The following is a 16,130-nucleotide window of genomic DNA, read 5'->3' as shown; positions in this document are numbered from 1 at the left end:
CTGTTATGTTCTAATCTATGTCAACAACAAATACATTATTTCCTCAAACCTCCAATCAAGCTAATCGTTTTTTTTTTACATTTTATGGAGAACTGTTGAGCTAGCTTAAATATTATAATTCAATAAACAAAACAATAATTTGAGATTTTATTTCAGTAATGTGTGTAACATTTTCGTTCCCATAAATTTTTAAATAATCATGTAACACCCATACATACTTTAATATGAATAGTTTGTACAAATAAATATGACCACTGTAAACACTTTCCAAATGGAATTTAATTCTGACCTTTAGATACTATTATTACCGCTGATGGCACCAAACCTGAAAAGAAGAAATACTTTAAAAAACCTTCTTAAATAGTTATAGTCAATATTAAACCTTCCAATAAATCATTTATGCTTAAATTATTTATTATATTATTGTCTTAAATTAATAAGTACATATAAATAATAAGTTTAACTTTGTTTTATATATTGTATGGCTATTATTATTATAACGAGCTAATGAATGATAATTAAGTAAATAAATATATATACCTAATAGATCCAATGGTTTTTCATAGTCATCTGAAGTGAATATCTTTTTTGGGAATGTGGTCATGAATTTAAAGTGATCCTCCTCTGAATATTCTGGTTTATTCATTTGTAAAAATACCCTGAAATAAATAAAGCAATATGTAGCCGAAAATATTTAAGCACTGTGCAATTATAATTAGTCTATTATTAAAATAATTTATTTATTATGAGGCATGCTGAATTCTGTAGGAAAAATATTGATTGGTTTAAGAAACCTGCTGATGTTATCTCACCTAACAGCAGCCAACTGTTCCTTGGCACCAAATGTTTGTGTCAGAGACTGACCATCAGGTAGTCGAAGCTGTATCCTGGCCTGGTCATAGGCCACCTTGGGGCCTGGAGTGGAAATAACTTGCGGAGGGGCTGGCACTGGCGCAGGTGCCGTTTGTCCTGATGCAGCTAACCTGCAATTTTTTTCATCCTTCAATGTAGTTTGAAAGGTATTCTTGTAACTGTCTATTGTAATGTGGAGTTTGACATTTTGTGTTTAAAATAATAGATATGTTAAAGACAAAGGCCTGACCCATACTTTAAAACCATAAAGCATAGATGATGCAGATGTCATAATAAGATACCTTTTCTTGAAAAAGACAAATATAAATTTTTAACTAAGTTAAAAAACAAATATAATTATAATTTCAAATTCAAGCAGAGCCTACTAAGTAATTTTTTTATAATACTGACACCAGAACTATTCTTTCAGTTTACCTTATTTCCAACTGTTGTAGCAACTCTTTTCTACAATTTTAAGTTGAAATATCTCGTAACAACTACACACAATTCTACAAAATTATTCATGTTGTGATTAAGCTTTCCCTTCCCAAATTATCATTTGTTCATTCAGCTTTCAGGTTTACACTAAAGAAGCCTATGTGTAAAACTGATCATAAGAGTAAACATACAAGTTTAACATGAACTCTAAATTTGCAAACACATACAGAGTATATTCTCAATTTTGTTATTTGTGTTTTGAAAATATTTGCCTAAAAGCTAATTAAAACAATACTGACTTCCTTGCTTGCTTATCAGCTTCTATTTGTGCTCTGACTCTATCTCTAGCCTTCTGGTCCTCCATTTTTTCTCGCCTTCTCTGTTCTACCAGCTTTTGCATCTCTTGCTCTTGGAGCCTTAACTTAGCTTCTTGGAGGTCTTTTCCAGATTTGATTCTTAACCTTTCTCGCTCTAAAGCTTCAGCCTGAAAATTTGTCAAAAAGAAAATCAAATATGCTTAGTATATTTACAGTAAGAATTACAATTTTGCCTCATGTGCACTTTATACAAAAGACATATTTTGTTTTAGATTTACAGAATGTGTATATAATCAAATTTAAAACCAAAAGGTACTAAATAAAAATATATTATATATATATTAATTTAATTTATATTAAGGAACTTACCTTTTCTCTCTCCTCTCTTTCTTTTCGCTTTTGCTTCATTCTGTCTTCTAATAGTGCTAATTGTGCTTTTTTTTCCTCTTCAGTCAATGGCTTCTTTTCTTCTGTAGATTCAGAGAAATTGCTATGATTCGTTTTAGCTGCATGAAATTCCATTTCATCTTGATTTTTGAATAACTTTCCACAATCTTCGCATTTAAAAGACTTTGCTTCAACTTCAGCATCAGCAGTTGAAGTCGTCTCGGAAGAACTAGCTGGAACAGTTTCGGTAGCGGTAGAAGGGGTAGGAATTGTAATTTCAGCAGATGCCGCCGCACCACCCACTGTATGCCCAGTACCGGCATCCATCTCCTCCGCATGAGCTAAAAGCCATTCCATAGCCGGCTCCACTCCTTTGTAATTTGTAACGGCCAGCGCCTTTTCACTAAAAACAAATATTGAAACAACCAATGAAATAACCTAACATTTCCTGAAAACAAAACATATCAGACTAACTTACGCTTTTTCCTTGGGGAACCCCATTTCCATTAGAGTTTGTATTTCAGCCATTGTCGAAAAAGTAATCGTTATTTTTTAGTAAATGTATAATAGTTAACAATTTTAAAAGTTAAAGTAATTATCACTTTTCATCCCTCAAAGTATCTTTCTCGTAACAGCCAAGTGTCAAATGTAGTGTCACTAGTGATTTGTCATATTATGTGAATAAGAGTTATGACAGTCAAGTGTCAACTACCCTTAAAAAGGTCTGAGATATAGAGATATAGACACGCCCCTACTACATCTGTAGATTACCATTCATAATTTTGAGATATGACATTTATCAATAAATATTAAACCATAAAATTTGGTTTATGCCAACACTACAACACCGTGTTATTGTTTTTTTGAACTCTTTAAAGATGGCATCGCAAAAACGGCATAGCAGGCGAAAAAGTATACAAAACAGCGACCCTGGGAAGATTTTGGATTTAGTTATGAGTCTTACCGATGATAGTGCTGCGCAACTGGAAGTAAAAATAAATACCTACGTTAGTGTTTTATTTAAATGGCATTTTTCCATTATTGAAAAGTTTTATAGCATAATCACTGTACAGTGTAATTGTATATGTATATATTATATGTCCGTTTTCGTCCGTTAAAAAAAGCGTTTGAAAATCATTGGGCGTAAATCATTATCAATTATCAGTTACGCGACGAATGCGAGGCCGATGCAGTTCTGCAAGTGGTGGTTCACAACGCCGGTATGGAGGCTTCACTTGATGCTGTGGATGCTACTGCTTTAGCTAGAAAAAATAAGATTTGTGTAAGTACGTGTAAACAGCCTAATTTACTCGGTTGGTATTGGGGAGAAAAGATTTGAACAATATGTTATGTAAATAAAATACCTACGTTTTATATAATATATTTTTATTCGGACATAAAGTACTTACAAGTGATGACTTGTCCCTTGAAATCATATTTTTCGGTTTAGTAATTTTAAAGGTAGCGTCAGAGATATCGTTACGTCTTTAAATATTAGTACAATTAGCAACATAATTTCGTTAGAATATTCACTAAGAAATAAATGTTGCATGGAATGAATTTGTAGATGACCGCAAAAATGGCGGATGTGTTGAAATCAGTGGTCGAACAAAACGATATTCTAACGAACTTTGGAGCTGATTTTCAAACAATCGTTTCACCAGTAAGTATATTAACACCCAGTTCTGTTAGTAATAGTAGTTGTATTTTTATTGAAATTATTAAGTAATGGTTTTAGGAACAGTTACTAAAGGCCGATTTACATTATCTTAGTGTTTAGTAGAGTGCTTTAGGATAGTACTTTAGTTGAAACATGTAAACGCTACTTGCTTTAGTACGGTTGTACTTGACTTTCAAGTTGATTCAAAATAGAATCGCTTTTTATTTTTGTTTCAAGTGACACCCCTTCCGCGCCCGCGCAACCCCCGAGAGCTTCCCTCGTTGTGTGTAAACACGTAATTTAGTAAAATCTTTAGGAGAGTGCACAAGTGCCGTGAAACCCGTGCGTGTTTTTTGATTTTTAAAGATGGCTAAATGGTTGGAAGATACAACTATCAAATTTGTGTCTGAATATGTTGTTCACGAAGGTTTGTGGAACGTTAAAAACAATTTATACAAAAACAAACAGGCTAGGCATTCGGCATACACTGCCTTAAAAGAAGCTATTTTATTTATTGTTTATATTTAGTTTATTTATTTCGAATACAATCTCGTCTTCTATTTGTTCCATAACTACAGTTATTATTTTGCGTAGAATAGAGCGTATTTGCCGACGTCGTCGCGCGTTCATTGTGGCGCTGTAATGATACTCTACTGGAAGAAATGTAAATGTTCACTCGCAACGCACTAAAGCACTAAAGAACTTGCCTTTCAACTTGTACTAAAATACTCTCCTAAACACTAAGATAATGTAAATTGGCCTTTACGTTACGTTAGTCAGTAGGTACTGACTGGCTGTTATGTGTCATGACTAGCGTTGCCAGACGTCCCGTATTTCCCGGAAAGTTTTAGGCTTAGTTTAAAAGGCCCCGGCGGGACTGTCTCTGTCCCGTATTTGAACCGTACTTTGTTTTTTATTATTTAAAAATTAAAATTAAATAATACGTTGATTAACTGCTGACGCAAACGAATTACTAAAAAAACGTGTTGTAAAGTTGTGATTTTTCAGAAAATAATATTATTTCTATTCTCTCTTTTAAACTTTAAATCTGAAATAAACTACAACAATGTCTAAGAAGCTGCGGAACATTTTAAATTCCAAATAATCAGAAAAAAACCTGAATATTGCTAAGACAACTTCTGATTGCAAGAGTATGGGAGCGATTTAAACTTGGATCAAAGGGTTTTCCAGTACCGAAATCTCAAACATTTTCCGAATTTCATCCTTCGTTTTTAGTATACCTACCTAGCTCAAACTGTTCCTAAAGGCCGATTTACATTATCTAAGTGTTTAGGAGAGTGCTTTAGGATAGTACTTTAGTTGAAACATGTAAACGCTACTTGCTTTAGTAAACGCTACGCTAAAGAACTTGCCTTTCAAGTTGTACTAAAGCACTCTCCTAAACACTAAGATAATGTAAATCGGCCTTAATAAGTGGACTCACACACATTCCCAATAAGTGGATTGATGTGAGAAATATTTACCCTAAATTTAATAAAAAGCGAGTCGATGACCGTTTTTAATTACGATTATAATTATATTGATTTTTTTTATAAATATGTTGAACTAATAAAAATTCTTTGCTCCTCGGAAAAAATTGTCACTATTAAATTTTGTTTTTAAATTGTCCCGGGTAAAAAAGAGAAAACTGAAATTAACCTTAAATTAACTACAACTTTATATATGTCACCGTAAAATTGTAAAAACCGTTAGATTGTAATCTATCTCGCGAGATTATAAACTGTCGAAAGATTGTGAACCTCAACGAACTGCTTACAAATTAACGTATTATTATTCGGTAGTTATATGAAATTGTTGGGAAGTAAAATTAATCTGTAATTGACCAAAGAAGTTTGAATGATAACTAAGTTAGTGTAGTACAGTCTACCGAATAATAATACGTTAAATTGTAAGCAGTACGCTGAGGTTCACAATCTTTCGACAGTTTATAATCTCGCGAGATAGATTACAATCTAACGGTGTTTACAATTTTACGTTAACATATATAAAAGAAAAAAAATTGTTACTACTCCTAAATAAAGTCAAACTCCTCCCGCTTCCTAAAATATTTCTTCCTCTTTAGTAAGGAGGAAAATGTCAACATCTTCATAAATTTATTGTACATTGGCTATAAAATTCGTATTTGGACACATAGAATAATAAATAGTTGTGAATATCTTCTTCTCGCATTCTTTAAGAAATTATTGACTTTAGGTATTCTCGCTTTTCAGTATGTCACGAAAGACAATATTAAAAAACGCGTGATTATGTTTCCCGTAATAGACAAAACATTCTCAGTCGTCGTTTGTGTGATTGCGCCAAAGATTTTGGAAGAGCACGTTACTATTCTGATACACGAGTGTTTTTTGTAAGTACTTAAAAAAATCGATATACATATTATACAATTGTATACGCTATAGGCACAAAATCACAAATAGGCAGCTCAAAATTTTAATAACAGTAGCAACTTTCGAGTTTCGATGCTTTCACTGTAATAAAAACTCATAAATCAGTTGATATTCCTGTAATGATATCAGAGTAAAAAACGTATTCCTGGTAAGCATTAGAGTTCATGAACCTAATGAACTCAGTCGGTTTTTAATTTTTCAATTATTAGGTTCGTGTGGCCAGTACTAAAAAAGGCCATAGCTCTTGAATACGAATGCACTTTGAAGCAAAAATGCCAGCAGTTACTGCGGGTCGCTAGACGATTGTTTACACAAGTAAGTTTGCATGCTTATTCCTACTACATATACAAACCACACCATAAATTATCATTACTTTTTAATAAAGTATTTTTTCGGAGGTTTATACAAGTCCGAGTAAATATATTCTAGTATATATATATGGCTGTAATTAAAAAAGGGAAAGGGCATATAAATATTATTTTCGTATCTCCATCTCCTTTCGACGGTTGGCGATCATCATGGTATCATAATCTCCTTTAATTTTGGATGACGCGCTTCTGAACAATGACTTAGAGCTTTGTCAATGGTTTGGATTGTCTAAGATTCTTGAACCATGACGTGAATCTGCGGCCAGCTTGCTACCTGCCACTTTAACTTGTGTGATTAGTTGAAGGAGCTCGAATTTTATGGTGTTACGTAAGACGTGTCCGAAATATTCAAGTTTCCGTTTCTGAACCATCTTAACCGTATAATCACTTCTTTGTTCTTTTGCATTCTGTCCAGCATGGTTCTATTTTATATTATATATCTGTACTCTGTCCAAGATATTACTACGTATATTATTACGTTTATAAACCCAGAAACGCTTCCAGTTTTTTAGACATAGGTTCTGTAAGCGTCCAAGATTCTACGCCGTGAACAGAGAAGACGTAAAATCGCGCCTAAAGTTCATTTCAGGCGTTTGTCACAAAGTACTTTTTTTGTAGTTTCGAAAAGGCTTTCCTCGCTTGTTCAACAACGGATTTAGATGCTATGGTCACCCTTTTCATCAATCACTGTACCTAGATATCGTATTTTCGAGACACTTTCCAAGGTCTGATTGTTAAGTCAAAAGTCAAAAATCATTTAATCATATAGGTAACACAATGTACACTTATGAACGTCAAAAAAAGAAATGTATATGAAATGCTTTTAACTTTACATTTAGTGCCAGTTCTCAAATCAAGGGCGTATAACGGAAGAGAAGAACTGGCAATAAACTCTCCGCCACTCTTTTTAATCGCCATGTTTTTTTTACACACCGTTTGTAAGGAGCTGCATAAGGTGTATAAGTTGCGTGAATATCGGCTTGATGTCATGTATTTTTACCTTTTGTACCAATAAGATATTAATTTATATTCGAGGTGGCGTCGTTGGAAACATTGCTCCAAATAGCAATGGATCAAGCGAAACAGTTGACGAAAGCAGAGCATTGTTGTGTACTCTTGGTTGACGTTGAGCGAATGGAGCTAGTGAAGAGATTTACAGGAACTACGAATACGGTAAGTTTTGGAAGCATTATGGGGATTTGCCCTACATTCGTTAATAGGTCGACCTCGTGACTATGGGAGCGTTCAAGTATTACGTCACGCAATTTTTGGAGATTATTGACCCCCCCCCCCCCGCATGTAACGCGCCGAAACGTTTTTCAGTACCTAAGTATAATAAAACGTTTCGTGACCACCAAGTGACTCTTTATACCTAAACGTTACCACTGTGTGGTGTAAAGTACTTGAAAGTGGGAAATAATATTAACAATAACGCGTAATTCAATCCCCACCCCGCCTCGGAACGTTTTATAAAAGGTTCCCCCCTCCCAAACGTAACGTAAGAAATACACTGATCTAATTTTATACATTGTGAGTAGAATAAATTCGTATATTAGTAGTATGCAGCAAAATATTAACATAATTTTTCAGGATGACAAAGAAATGTCTGAGCGTCGTTTTCCAATGGACGTTGGCATAACGGGTCAGGTGATAAGTACAGGCACTTTGATAAACTGCAAAGTCGCCAAAAACCACCCTGCGTATTATTCTGAAATAGATTGTAACTCGGGAGTTGAATGCAAGTACGTATGTTTTTGTAGCTTAAGTTTTGCAGAAATGTTTTTAACAATTTCATAGTAAACTGTTTCAAATTAATCGAATCTGTGCCTCAATGATATCGTTAATGCCTGATTAGGTAAGTCTCAAGCAAAAATGATTTTTTTTAATAGCAAATATCATAAAAATTTACTGTTAAACTTTTCGTTAATTAACTTAGTTTCCATTGTGTTAAAAAGTTCAAAACGCTTTATGATTTTCTAGATCCATCCTTTGTTTTCCAATCCGTGAGCAAACCGGTATTATTGGCGTTGGGCAATTAATTAATAAAATTGGCGATCCGTATTTCGATGCAATGGATGAGGAAATGGCTCTCGCATTTAGCATTTACTGTGGAGTCTGTATCATGCACTCGGTGGTCTATCAGAAGATTCAAGAGGCGCATATAAGGAATGCTCTAGCTAACGAGCTGGTCATGTACCACATGAAAGTACGAAATATTTTAATTCGAATGTTTCGATTTATTTGGTGTTTTTTTGAAATCGCGCTTAACCAGTATAAGGAATGCAGTACTTCTGTAAACCAAATCAATTATACTTGTACTAAAAAAGTTTAACTATTATTATTAATAAAAGCGACGTCTTAAAGGTCGGTGACTCTGAAGTATCCCGTCTGTTAGAATGCTCTGGTTTTCACAACCATCCGCACCTGAATAGTCTCCATTTTAACATTCGTGCGCTGCCCCTACGGGAACTACCTTGTTATGTACTGAAGATGTTCGACGATCTTGGATTCGATAAAAAGTATGTTACCTACCTATCTTTAGACAAACTTTAAGGTTTCACAGGACAGCATATACCTTATCTAATGAATCTGCGTCAAAATCCCTGACACCTTATGTTTTTTTTTATAAAATCTGGGGGCCAAGCAAGCCATGAAATGCAGTTACTGCATACCCTGGACATACGTTTATTTTGGCTATACAAACTATGTATTTTTTTCCTTTCTTAAATTAATGTCAATGTCCTATTACTTTATAGCTTGTTGTACTTGGTAAGTCTAAATAAATTATATCCACTAAATATTCGTTTTATTGCAACATCCACATACAATTTTAATTAATTACAGGTTCAATATAAAGAAGCACAAGCTTGCCCGTTTCATACTTCACGTGAAAAAAGGCTATAGAGATGTGCCATACCACAGCTGGCTTCACGCATTTAATGTTGCGCAGTGGGCCTATGCTGCGTTGACTAACTACAAACTTATCCAGCAAGGATATTTGAGGTAGAGAATTCGTAATCATTCGTAGCTAAGAAAATGCTGTACATTTAATTTGTAGATAATCTTAATATAAATCAATTACGTGTCACGTTGTTTGTCCGCTATGGACTCCTAAACAACAGAACCGATTTCAATCAAATTTGCACACCGTGTGAAGTTTGATTGAAATATTTAACTTAATACAAAATTTAACTTAAAAGATAGGAGCTTATATCTAAATGTATACCCGCATATATAAAAAAATGACATTTTAGTGATTTGCAAGCACTCATGTATGTGATAGCAGGCTTGGTGCACGATATGGACCATCGAGGTACAACAAACAACTTTCAAATTCAGGGCCGTAAGTATTTGGATATTTATTTCGTAATCTTACAGCTAACATAAATTATATACAACTAAAAACAATTATACTTAACATATAGCTAAAGATGAAATACTTACGTCATTCAATATAACGAAAAGTCCCTAAGGACTAAAGGATATATTTGGTTGTTGATTTGGTTGGTTTAACACAAAACCCATACATTAATTCATTCTTTATAACGCAACAGCCACTGTCTATTACGAAGAAATATTTTCATATTTAGACATCAACAACACGTAACGAAATTAATTCTAGAAAGGCACCTGAGGTCATGAACAGCCGTCACACCTTTGTTATTGTTATATATATACATTAACACGTTTGCCATTATTTTTAGATTAAATTGCCTGTAGGAAATTTTGGTCTCAGTTACTAAATTGTCACCTATCTAATATAATTATATGTATAAATTATTCTAATTGGTAAACATTTATGAAAAAAAAATCTATTAAAAATATTAAATAAGTATATTCGGCTGTGTTGTGTAATGAAAGTGAAAGTTTGTATGTGGGGCGTGCTCATGATGCAGATGATTTAGCGCTATGGATATTCTTGATACATACTCTTTTTAAGCATATTCCGCGATAAAACAAGTCGAGGGATAAATAGTGGTCGTTGAATGTCCGGGCTGCGCGATATACAGGGTGTCCCAAAAGTCGACGTCAAGTCGAAATTTTCTCATAGGTAATGCCACACCAGTTATCAGAAAAAAAAAAAAAAAAATAAGTCATGTACATATTTTTGAAGTTATGGATATTTTCCTTTTATTTCAGAAAATGTACACCATGTGACAGTTTTTTCATTCCTGTTGTTACAAATATTTACTTTTTGCCAATTTTTTTCACTTACGTCATCCCGAATAGTGTTTTATGTAACCTATGATCCTAAACTATGTGGCAAGTAGCTTTAAAAGTTAGCGCATTTAATAAGGATTCTACAGTGGTATAACACTGAGTCCAATATTTCTTAAGCCGGCCATAAGATTTTTTTTTGTTAAACAAAGTCTGTTTTTAACAATCTCTTTGAAATTACAACAAATGATTCTAGCGCACCCAAAACGTTCCTAATGACCACAGCGTGGTTTAAATAAGATGGAGAGAGACATTCCATAAAATGTGAGCGAGACAGATAGTGACGCTTATGACATACGGACGCAAATAAGTAAAATAGACAGTTTCTTTTTTATGATTAGATTTATTACTTTTTTTATAGAAGATGTTCAAATTGCCGTCCTTCAGCTGCAATACAGGCTCGACATCTCCTTAAAAAAGATCGTGAAATGAAGCGGGCAAATCGTCCATTATTCACAAATTCTACTGCTTCCGCTTTTTTAGTAGTATTCGGTGAGCTGTACTTTTGGGCACACCTGTGCTGGCCTCAATTCCACGTACCGAACAACTTGGGTCCTCATCAACTGCTTGAAGGACAACTGCCTCGTAGGGTTGTGAAATTCTACCTTCACCGTGCACTTGGTTTGGCAGTCGGCCCTCAGAGAACAGTAGACGGTGCACATTGGTAAAAACTCTGTGATCCGGATAGCGATCTGCATTAGGGTATCTCTCGCGATACCGTCTAGCGGCTTCACTGGCATTACATAAACATTCCCCATAAATGAGGTGCATGTTAGCATATTCCTGTGTAGTGTACGTAGCCATGGTATGGTACAAATACACAATAACACGTAAGTCCAGGGAAAAGTAAAGGTCGTCGTAGACCACAAATGTAAAATCCAAATAACAAGCAAACAAGTCCGTAAACGAAGCCAAAGAAGTTAGAACACAAAATAACACCAGCGAATACGAAAAGATGCGTAGTAAACGAAGGAGCGTTGCGTACTGACCTGTAGTGCGTGTGTCAATAGCAATAAGTAGCGTCACTATCTGTCTCGCTCACACTTTACGCCATCTTATTTAAACCACGCTGTGGTTATAAGGAACGCTTTGGGTACACTAGAATAGTTTTATGACCGATCTAAGAAATAATGAAGTAAGTGTTATACCACGTTAGAATCCTTATTAAATGCGCAAACTTTTAAAGCTGCTTGCCAAACTGGAGTAGTACATTTTTTTTCAGGACGATCAGTTGAACTAGTGCGAAAAATTAATTTTGAAAACTTGGTACGGTATAAAATGACATTTTCCTACAAGTTGGAGTGATCGGCACAGGGTTTAGGATCATAGGTTACATAAAGCACTATTCGGGATGACGTAAAAGAAAAAAAATTGGCAAAAGTAAATATTTGTAACAACGGGAATGAAAAAACTGTCACATGGTGTACATTTTCTGGAATAAAAGGAAAATTTCCATAACTTCAAAAATACATGACTTAATTTTTTTTTTTTTTTCTGATAACTGGTGTGGCATTACCTATGAGAAAATTTCGACTTGACGTCGACTTTTGGGACACCCTGTATAACAACGAGTCTGACACTATAAAAAATATTCGTAGGGAGAAGTCCGAGAATCAATCAATTTTGATGTGTTCCAAAGATCTAGAAGAAAGTCGCTTGTGAAATCCTTATCTAATTAAGATTCCCGGTTGTTTCTGTGTGTCTCTAAAATTACTAAACAGATTTTTATGCATTTTTATCACTATTTTGTTGGTATCATGGAATATAGGCAAGCAATATATGATAATTTTCCAACAAAGTCCTGTACGGTACTTGGGTTACCGGGGTGCTTTAAATAATATAGGATTTTATTTTTACTCTATATTAACTACTCGCATACAATAATAGAATATAAGCGAAATAATGAAATGTTAATTGCTAATGAATGAATGCAATGAGACTGTTGAAGAGAGTGCCTACGTCTGGCTATACTTTCGGGGCATAACTCCGACGATTTAGGAAATCGCCACGCTTATAAAATTAAGAAAGCCTGAGTAAGGAAAATGTACAGCCTTGGCTCGTACAGTACCTTTTATAATAATACTGGGGTCGCCTAATTCCTTTCATTTGTCAAATTGGTTCCTCTCATCTCAAATATTTCAGAGACGACTCTAGCAGCGCTATACTCGAGTGAAGGTAGCGTAATGGAGCGACATCACCTCGCACAAGCGATGTGTGTGCTCAACACGGAGGGATGCGATATTTTGGAGACGCTCCCGAGACGGGATTACGACAGAGCCATTATGACGTTACGGGATTATGTTCTGGCGACGGATTTGGCTAACTATTTCAAGTAAACGATTTGAACCTTTAGTGCATATACATTTCTTTGATCACGAAGGCTACAGATTTTTTTTGTGTGTAGATTAATTTATAAACCCTTTTGTTAAACCTGGTTAAATGATAAGATATTGTAAAAACATAGTTAACTCCCAATTCTTGTCGATCATCGCATTTATGTATGTTTTTATGATTGAAACGGATAGGAGGCTCATCTGATGCTAAGTGATACCGCCGCCCGTGGACACTCAGTGTCAGAGTGCTCGCGAGTGCGTTTCCGGCCTTTAAATCATATATAATCTAGGAATGTCATTACAATAAATTGAAGCATTAAAATTAGTTACGTTTTTTGTTATGTTGTTACGTCATTATAGTTCCACTGTTATGATAGATGAGAAAATTTAAAGTAAATAACTTGTGTGAATAAATAAAAAGACGCGTAGTAAATAATAAGTACAGTGGTTCGCATCTCTACGCCGGCCTCATTCCCCCAAGAGTTTCATATGTTTATTTTAAGCATAATTTGTAGGAATCTCAACGAATTCCGTGCAATATCGTATGACTTCCAAAAGGGTAATCGCGGTCATACCACAGCTCTGCAGTCGTTGCTAATGAACGCAGCCGACCTCAGTGACCAACTCAAAGACTGGGGATGTGTGAAGAAGACCGCTGTTAGTTTTTATTGTTCACGCTTATCATATAGTTCTTTATAATTGTCGCTTTTATTTTACATAATAGTTAAAAATTGTACGTCTGGTACTTTCCCATAGTGTCTTGTCTGAGGTCGTAGGTTCGATCCCCGGCTGTGCACCAATGGACTTTCATTCTATGTGCGCATTTAACATTTGCTCGAACGGTGAAGGAAAATATCGTGAGGAAACTGACATGTCTTAGACCAAAAAAATCGACGGCGTGTGTCAGGCACTGGAGGCTGATCACCTACTTGCCTATTAGATTTAAAAATGATCATGAAACGGATTCGGTAATCTGAGGCTAAAGAGGTTGTAGCGCCACTGATTTATTTATTTTTACATTTGCTATTAAACGTGTAACGCTCAATTTATAACTATTCCTAAAACATATATATAACTCAATACATGTGCATCAATGACAAGAAATACAAACATTAAATCGAATCGACAATTTAAAAATTTAATATATTGCTTCTTTGCAATTGTTTTTGGTGACTGAAGATTGGTTGCAGCATCTTACGCTTGAAGACAACTTATGTTCATAAAATGTTTCATTCGCACAGTCAAAATTCACTAGTAGCCTTAACAAAATTACTTCATATTTTGTTGTAAAATTCTCAACCCAAATCAATAAAGCCGCACGAAAATGAGTATTCAAAGTCATTACGAAACAATCTTCATTGTACTGTGCTTAAAGGCCGATTTACATTATCTTAGTGTTTAGGAGAGTACTTTAGTACAACTTGAAAGGCAAGTTCTTTAGCGTAGCGTTTACTAAAGCAAGTAGCGTTTTCATGTACTTGGTAACACGCACTATTCTACGCAAAATACTAACCGTAGTTATGGAACAAATAGAAGACGAGATTTTATTCGAAATAAATAAACTAAATATGAATAATAAATAAAATAGCTTCTTTTAGGGCAGTGTATGCCGAATGCCTAGCCTGTTTGTTTCTGTATAAATTGTTTTTAACGTTCCACAGACCACAAACATTCGTGAACAACATATTCAGACACAAATTTGATAGTTGTAACTTGTATCTTCCGACCATTTAGCCATCTTTAAAAATCAAAAAAACACGCACGCGTTTCACGGCACTTGTGCACTCTCCTAAAGGTTTTACTAAATTACGTGTTTACACACAACGAGGGAAGATTTCGGGGCTTGCGCGGGAGGGGTATCACTTGAAACAAAAATAAAAAGCGATTCTATTTTGATTCAACTTGAAAGTCAAGTAGAACCGTACTAAAGCAAGTAGCGTTTACATGTTTAAACTAAAGTACTATCCTAAAGCACTCTCCTAAACACTAAGATAATGTAAATCGGCCTTAAAGCAGCTGTTTCGTAGGCGGCAGTACTCAGCGAATTCTTTAAGCAAGGAGAATTAGAGAAGAGTAGAGGTGATCTGCCTCCGAATATCATGGACAGGGAGAAGTGCTTTATTCCAGACCTTGAGATTCAGTTCTTGAATACAACGTGTGTGCCATTATTTGAGTGAGTAGTCACGGATTTAATGATACTTGATTGGTATTGGTATAATTATTTAATTTTTTGTATGAATATTCTTGTGAACAGAATAGTTGGCCGAATAATCCCGAAGGCAAGCCCTTGCTTAAAAATTATCGAGAACCACATTGAGAGGTGGGACGCAGCTATTCCTATTTTTGCAGAGGTAACAACTTTTAAAAAGCAGTAGTTCCATAGATGACCTTCTACTACCATTACTTACTAGTGAGGAGCAAACCAGCCTATAAAATTCTTACATACTATACTTATCGTTTTCATTTACTTATTGAAGAACTTAATTCAACCCCAAATAACAATATCAATTTTAATACAATGGAATCTGTGCTCTTTTGTTTCTAATAGTTTGCGCCTGATAACATTAAGAAGGCAACCGCGAGTGCTTTAATACTTGTAATAAATTGATTCAGCTACTGACTGAGTTTTCGAACTAGTAACCGTAAATTCAATTTTATGCGATTAAAGAATCATTTTTAAGGTTCCCATAACAGCTGGCCTCTCGGTCCTCCTGAGTCCCGAATTGGACAACTTGATAGAACAGAACCTCAAAGAGAAAGAAAGACAGCGGTTGGAAGCTGAACAGGAGGGAGATTAATATATCTTTATTTTGATAGTTATTGTTTGTGTCAATTATATTGTTTGGAATTAAATTATTACATTATGTATTTATATTTTTTGTCTCCCGTAATCGCCGTTAATCGTAATAAAAATAATCTAAAGAAAAATATCAGAATACGTTTATTTTGGGTGCCGATTAAGATTTTATTTACACCAGAAGTCGCCAACAGGGTCAGCCGCATTAGGTGGTGTTACGTAATTGCGTGAATTTCACGTCAGGCGCAATGTTTTTTAATGCCAGGTTTACTTATGTCTTACCAATGCCTATCAAACCTCAAGATAGTACATAATATAATATTTATTGTAAAAATCTAATTATTACACTAAA

At 34.7% G+C, this 16,130-nt stretch overlaps 2 protein-coding genes across 2 annotated transcripts; one reads left to right on the top strand and one right to left on the bottom strand.

Moving 5' to 3' along the window:
- Positions 1–134: 134 nt before the first annotated feature.
- LOC125050893 (UBX domain-containing protein 1-B) lies at positions 135–2,648 on the bottom strand. Its single transcript, XM_047650959.1, has 6 exons — positions 2,473–2,648; positions 1,977–2,397; positions 1,590–1,774; positions 813–983; positions 541–659; positions 135–325 (listed from the first exon to the last, which is right to left on the bottom strand). The coding sequence occupies exons 1-6, from the start codon at positions 2,520–2,522 to the stop codon at positions 279–281; spliced, it is 993 nt and encodes a 330-aa protein (XP_047506915.1). The 5' UTR covers positions 2,523–2,648; the 3' UTR covers positions 135–278.
- Positions 2,649–2,751: 103 nt separating this feature from the next.
- On the top strand, positions 2,752–15,849 carry LOC125050892 (cGMP-dependent 3',5'-cyclic phosphodiesterase-like). Its single transcript, XM_047650958.1, has 16 exons — positions 2,752–3,001; positions 3,160–3,276; positions 3,562–3,657; positions 5,886–6,022; positions 6,272–6,377; positions 7,466–7,603; positions 8,021–8,172; positions 8,411–8,636; positions 8,795–8,949; positions 9,275–9,433; positions 9,685–9,773; positions 12,791–12,980; positions 13,497–13,638; positions 15,009–15,154; positions 15,236–15,332; positions 15,663–15,849. Exons 1-16 carry the CDS (start codon positions 2,825–2,827, stop codon positions 15,777–15,779), a joined length of 2,244 nt encoding a protein of 747 aa, XP_047506914.1. The 5' UTR covers positions 2,752–2,824; the 3' UTR covers positions 15,780–15,849.
- Positions 15,850–16,130: the final 281 nt, after the last annotated feature.

The sequence above is a fragment of the Pieris napi genome, chromosome 7 (genome assembly GCF_905475465.1).
Source record: "Pieris napi chromosome 7, ilPieNapi1.2, whole genome shotgun sequence".
In the NCBI taxonomy this organism is placed as follows: Eukaryota; Metazoa; Arthropoda; class Insecta; order Lepidoptera; family Pieridae; genus Pieris; species Pieris napi.
This window is presented reverse-complemented; position numbering and strand designations above follow the sequence as displayed.

Excerpts from the sequence above, each read along its gene's own strand:
- LOC125050893 (XM_047650959.1), bottom strand. The coding sequence starts at position 2,522 with ATGGCTGAAATACAAACTCTAATGGAAATGGGGTTCCCCAAGGAAAAA. Across the intron at positions 984-1,589 it reads GCTGATAAGCAAGCAAGGAA|GTTAGCTGCATCAGGACAAA; the intron begins GTCAGTATTGTT and ends AAAAAATTGCAG. Across the intron at positions 660-812 it reads GAACAGTTGGCTGCTGTTAG|GGTATTTTTACAAATGAATA; the intron begins GTGAGATAACAT and ends TATTTATTTCAG.
- LOC125050892 (XM_047650958.1), top strand. The coding sequence starts at position 2,825 with ATGCCAACACTACAACACCGTGTTATTGTTTTTTTGAACTCTTTAAAG. Across the intron at positions 8,173-8,410 it reads AACTCGGGAGTTGAATGCAA|ATCCATCCTTTGTTTTCCAA; the intron begins GTACGTATGTTT and ends ATGATTTTCTAG. Across the intron at positions 8,950-9,274 it reads GATCTTGGATTCGATAAAAA|GTTCAATATAAAGAAGCACA; the intron begins GTATGTTACCTA and ends AATTAATTACAG.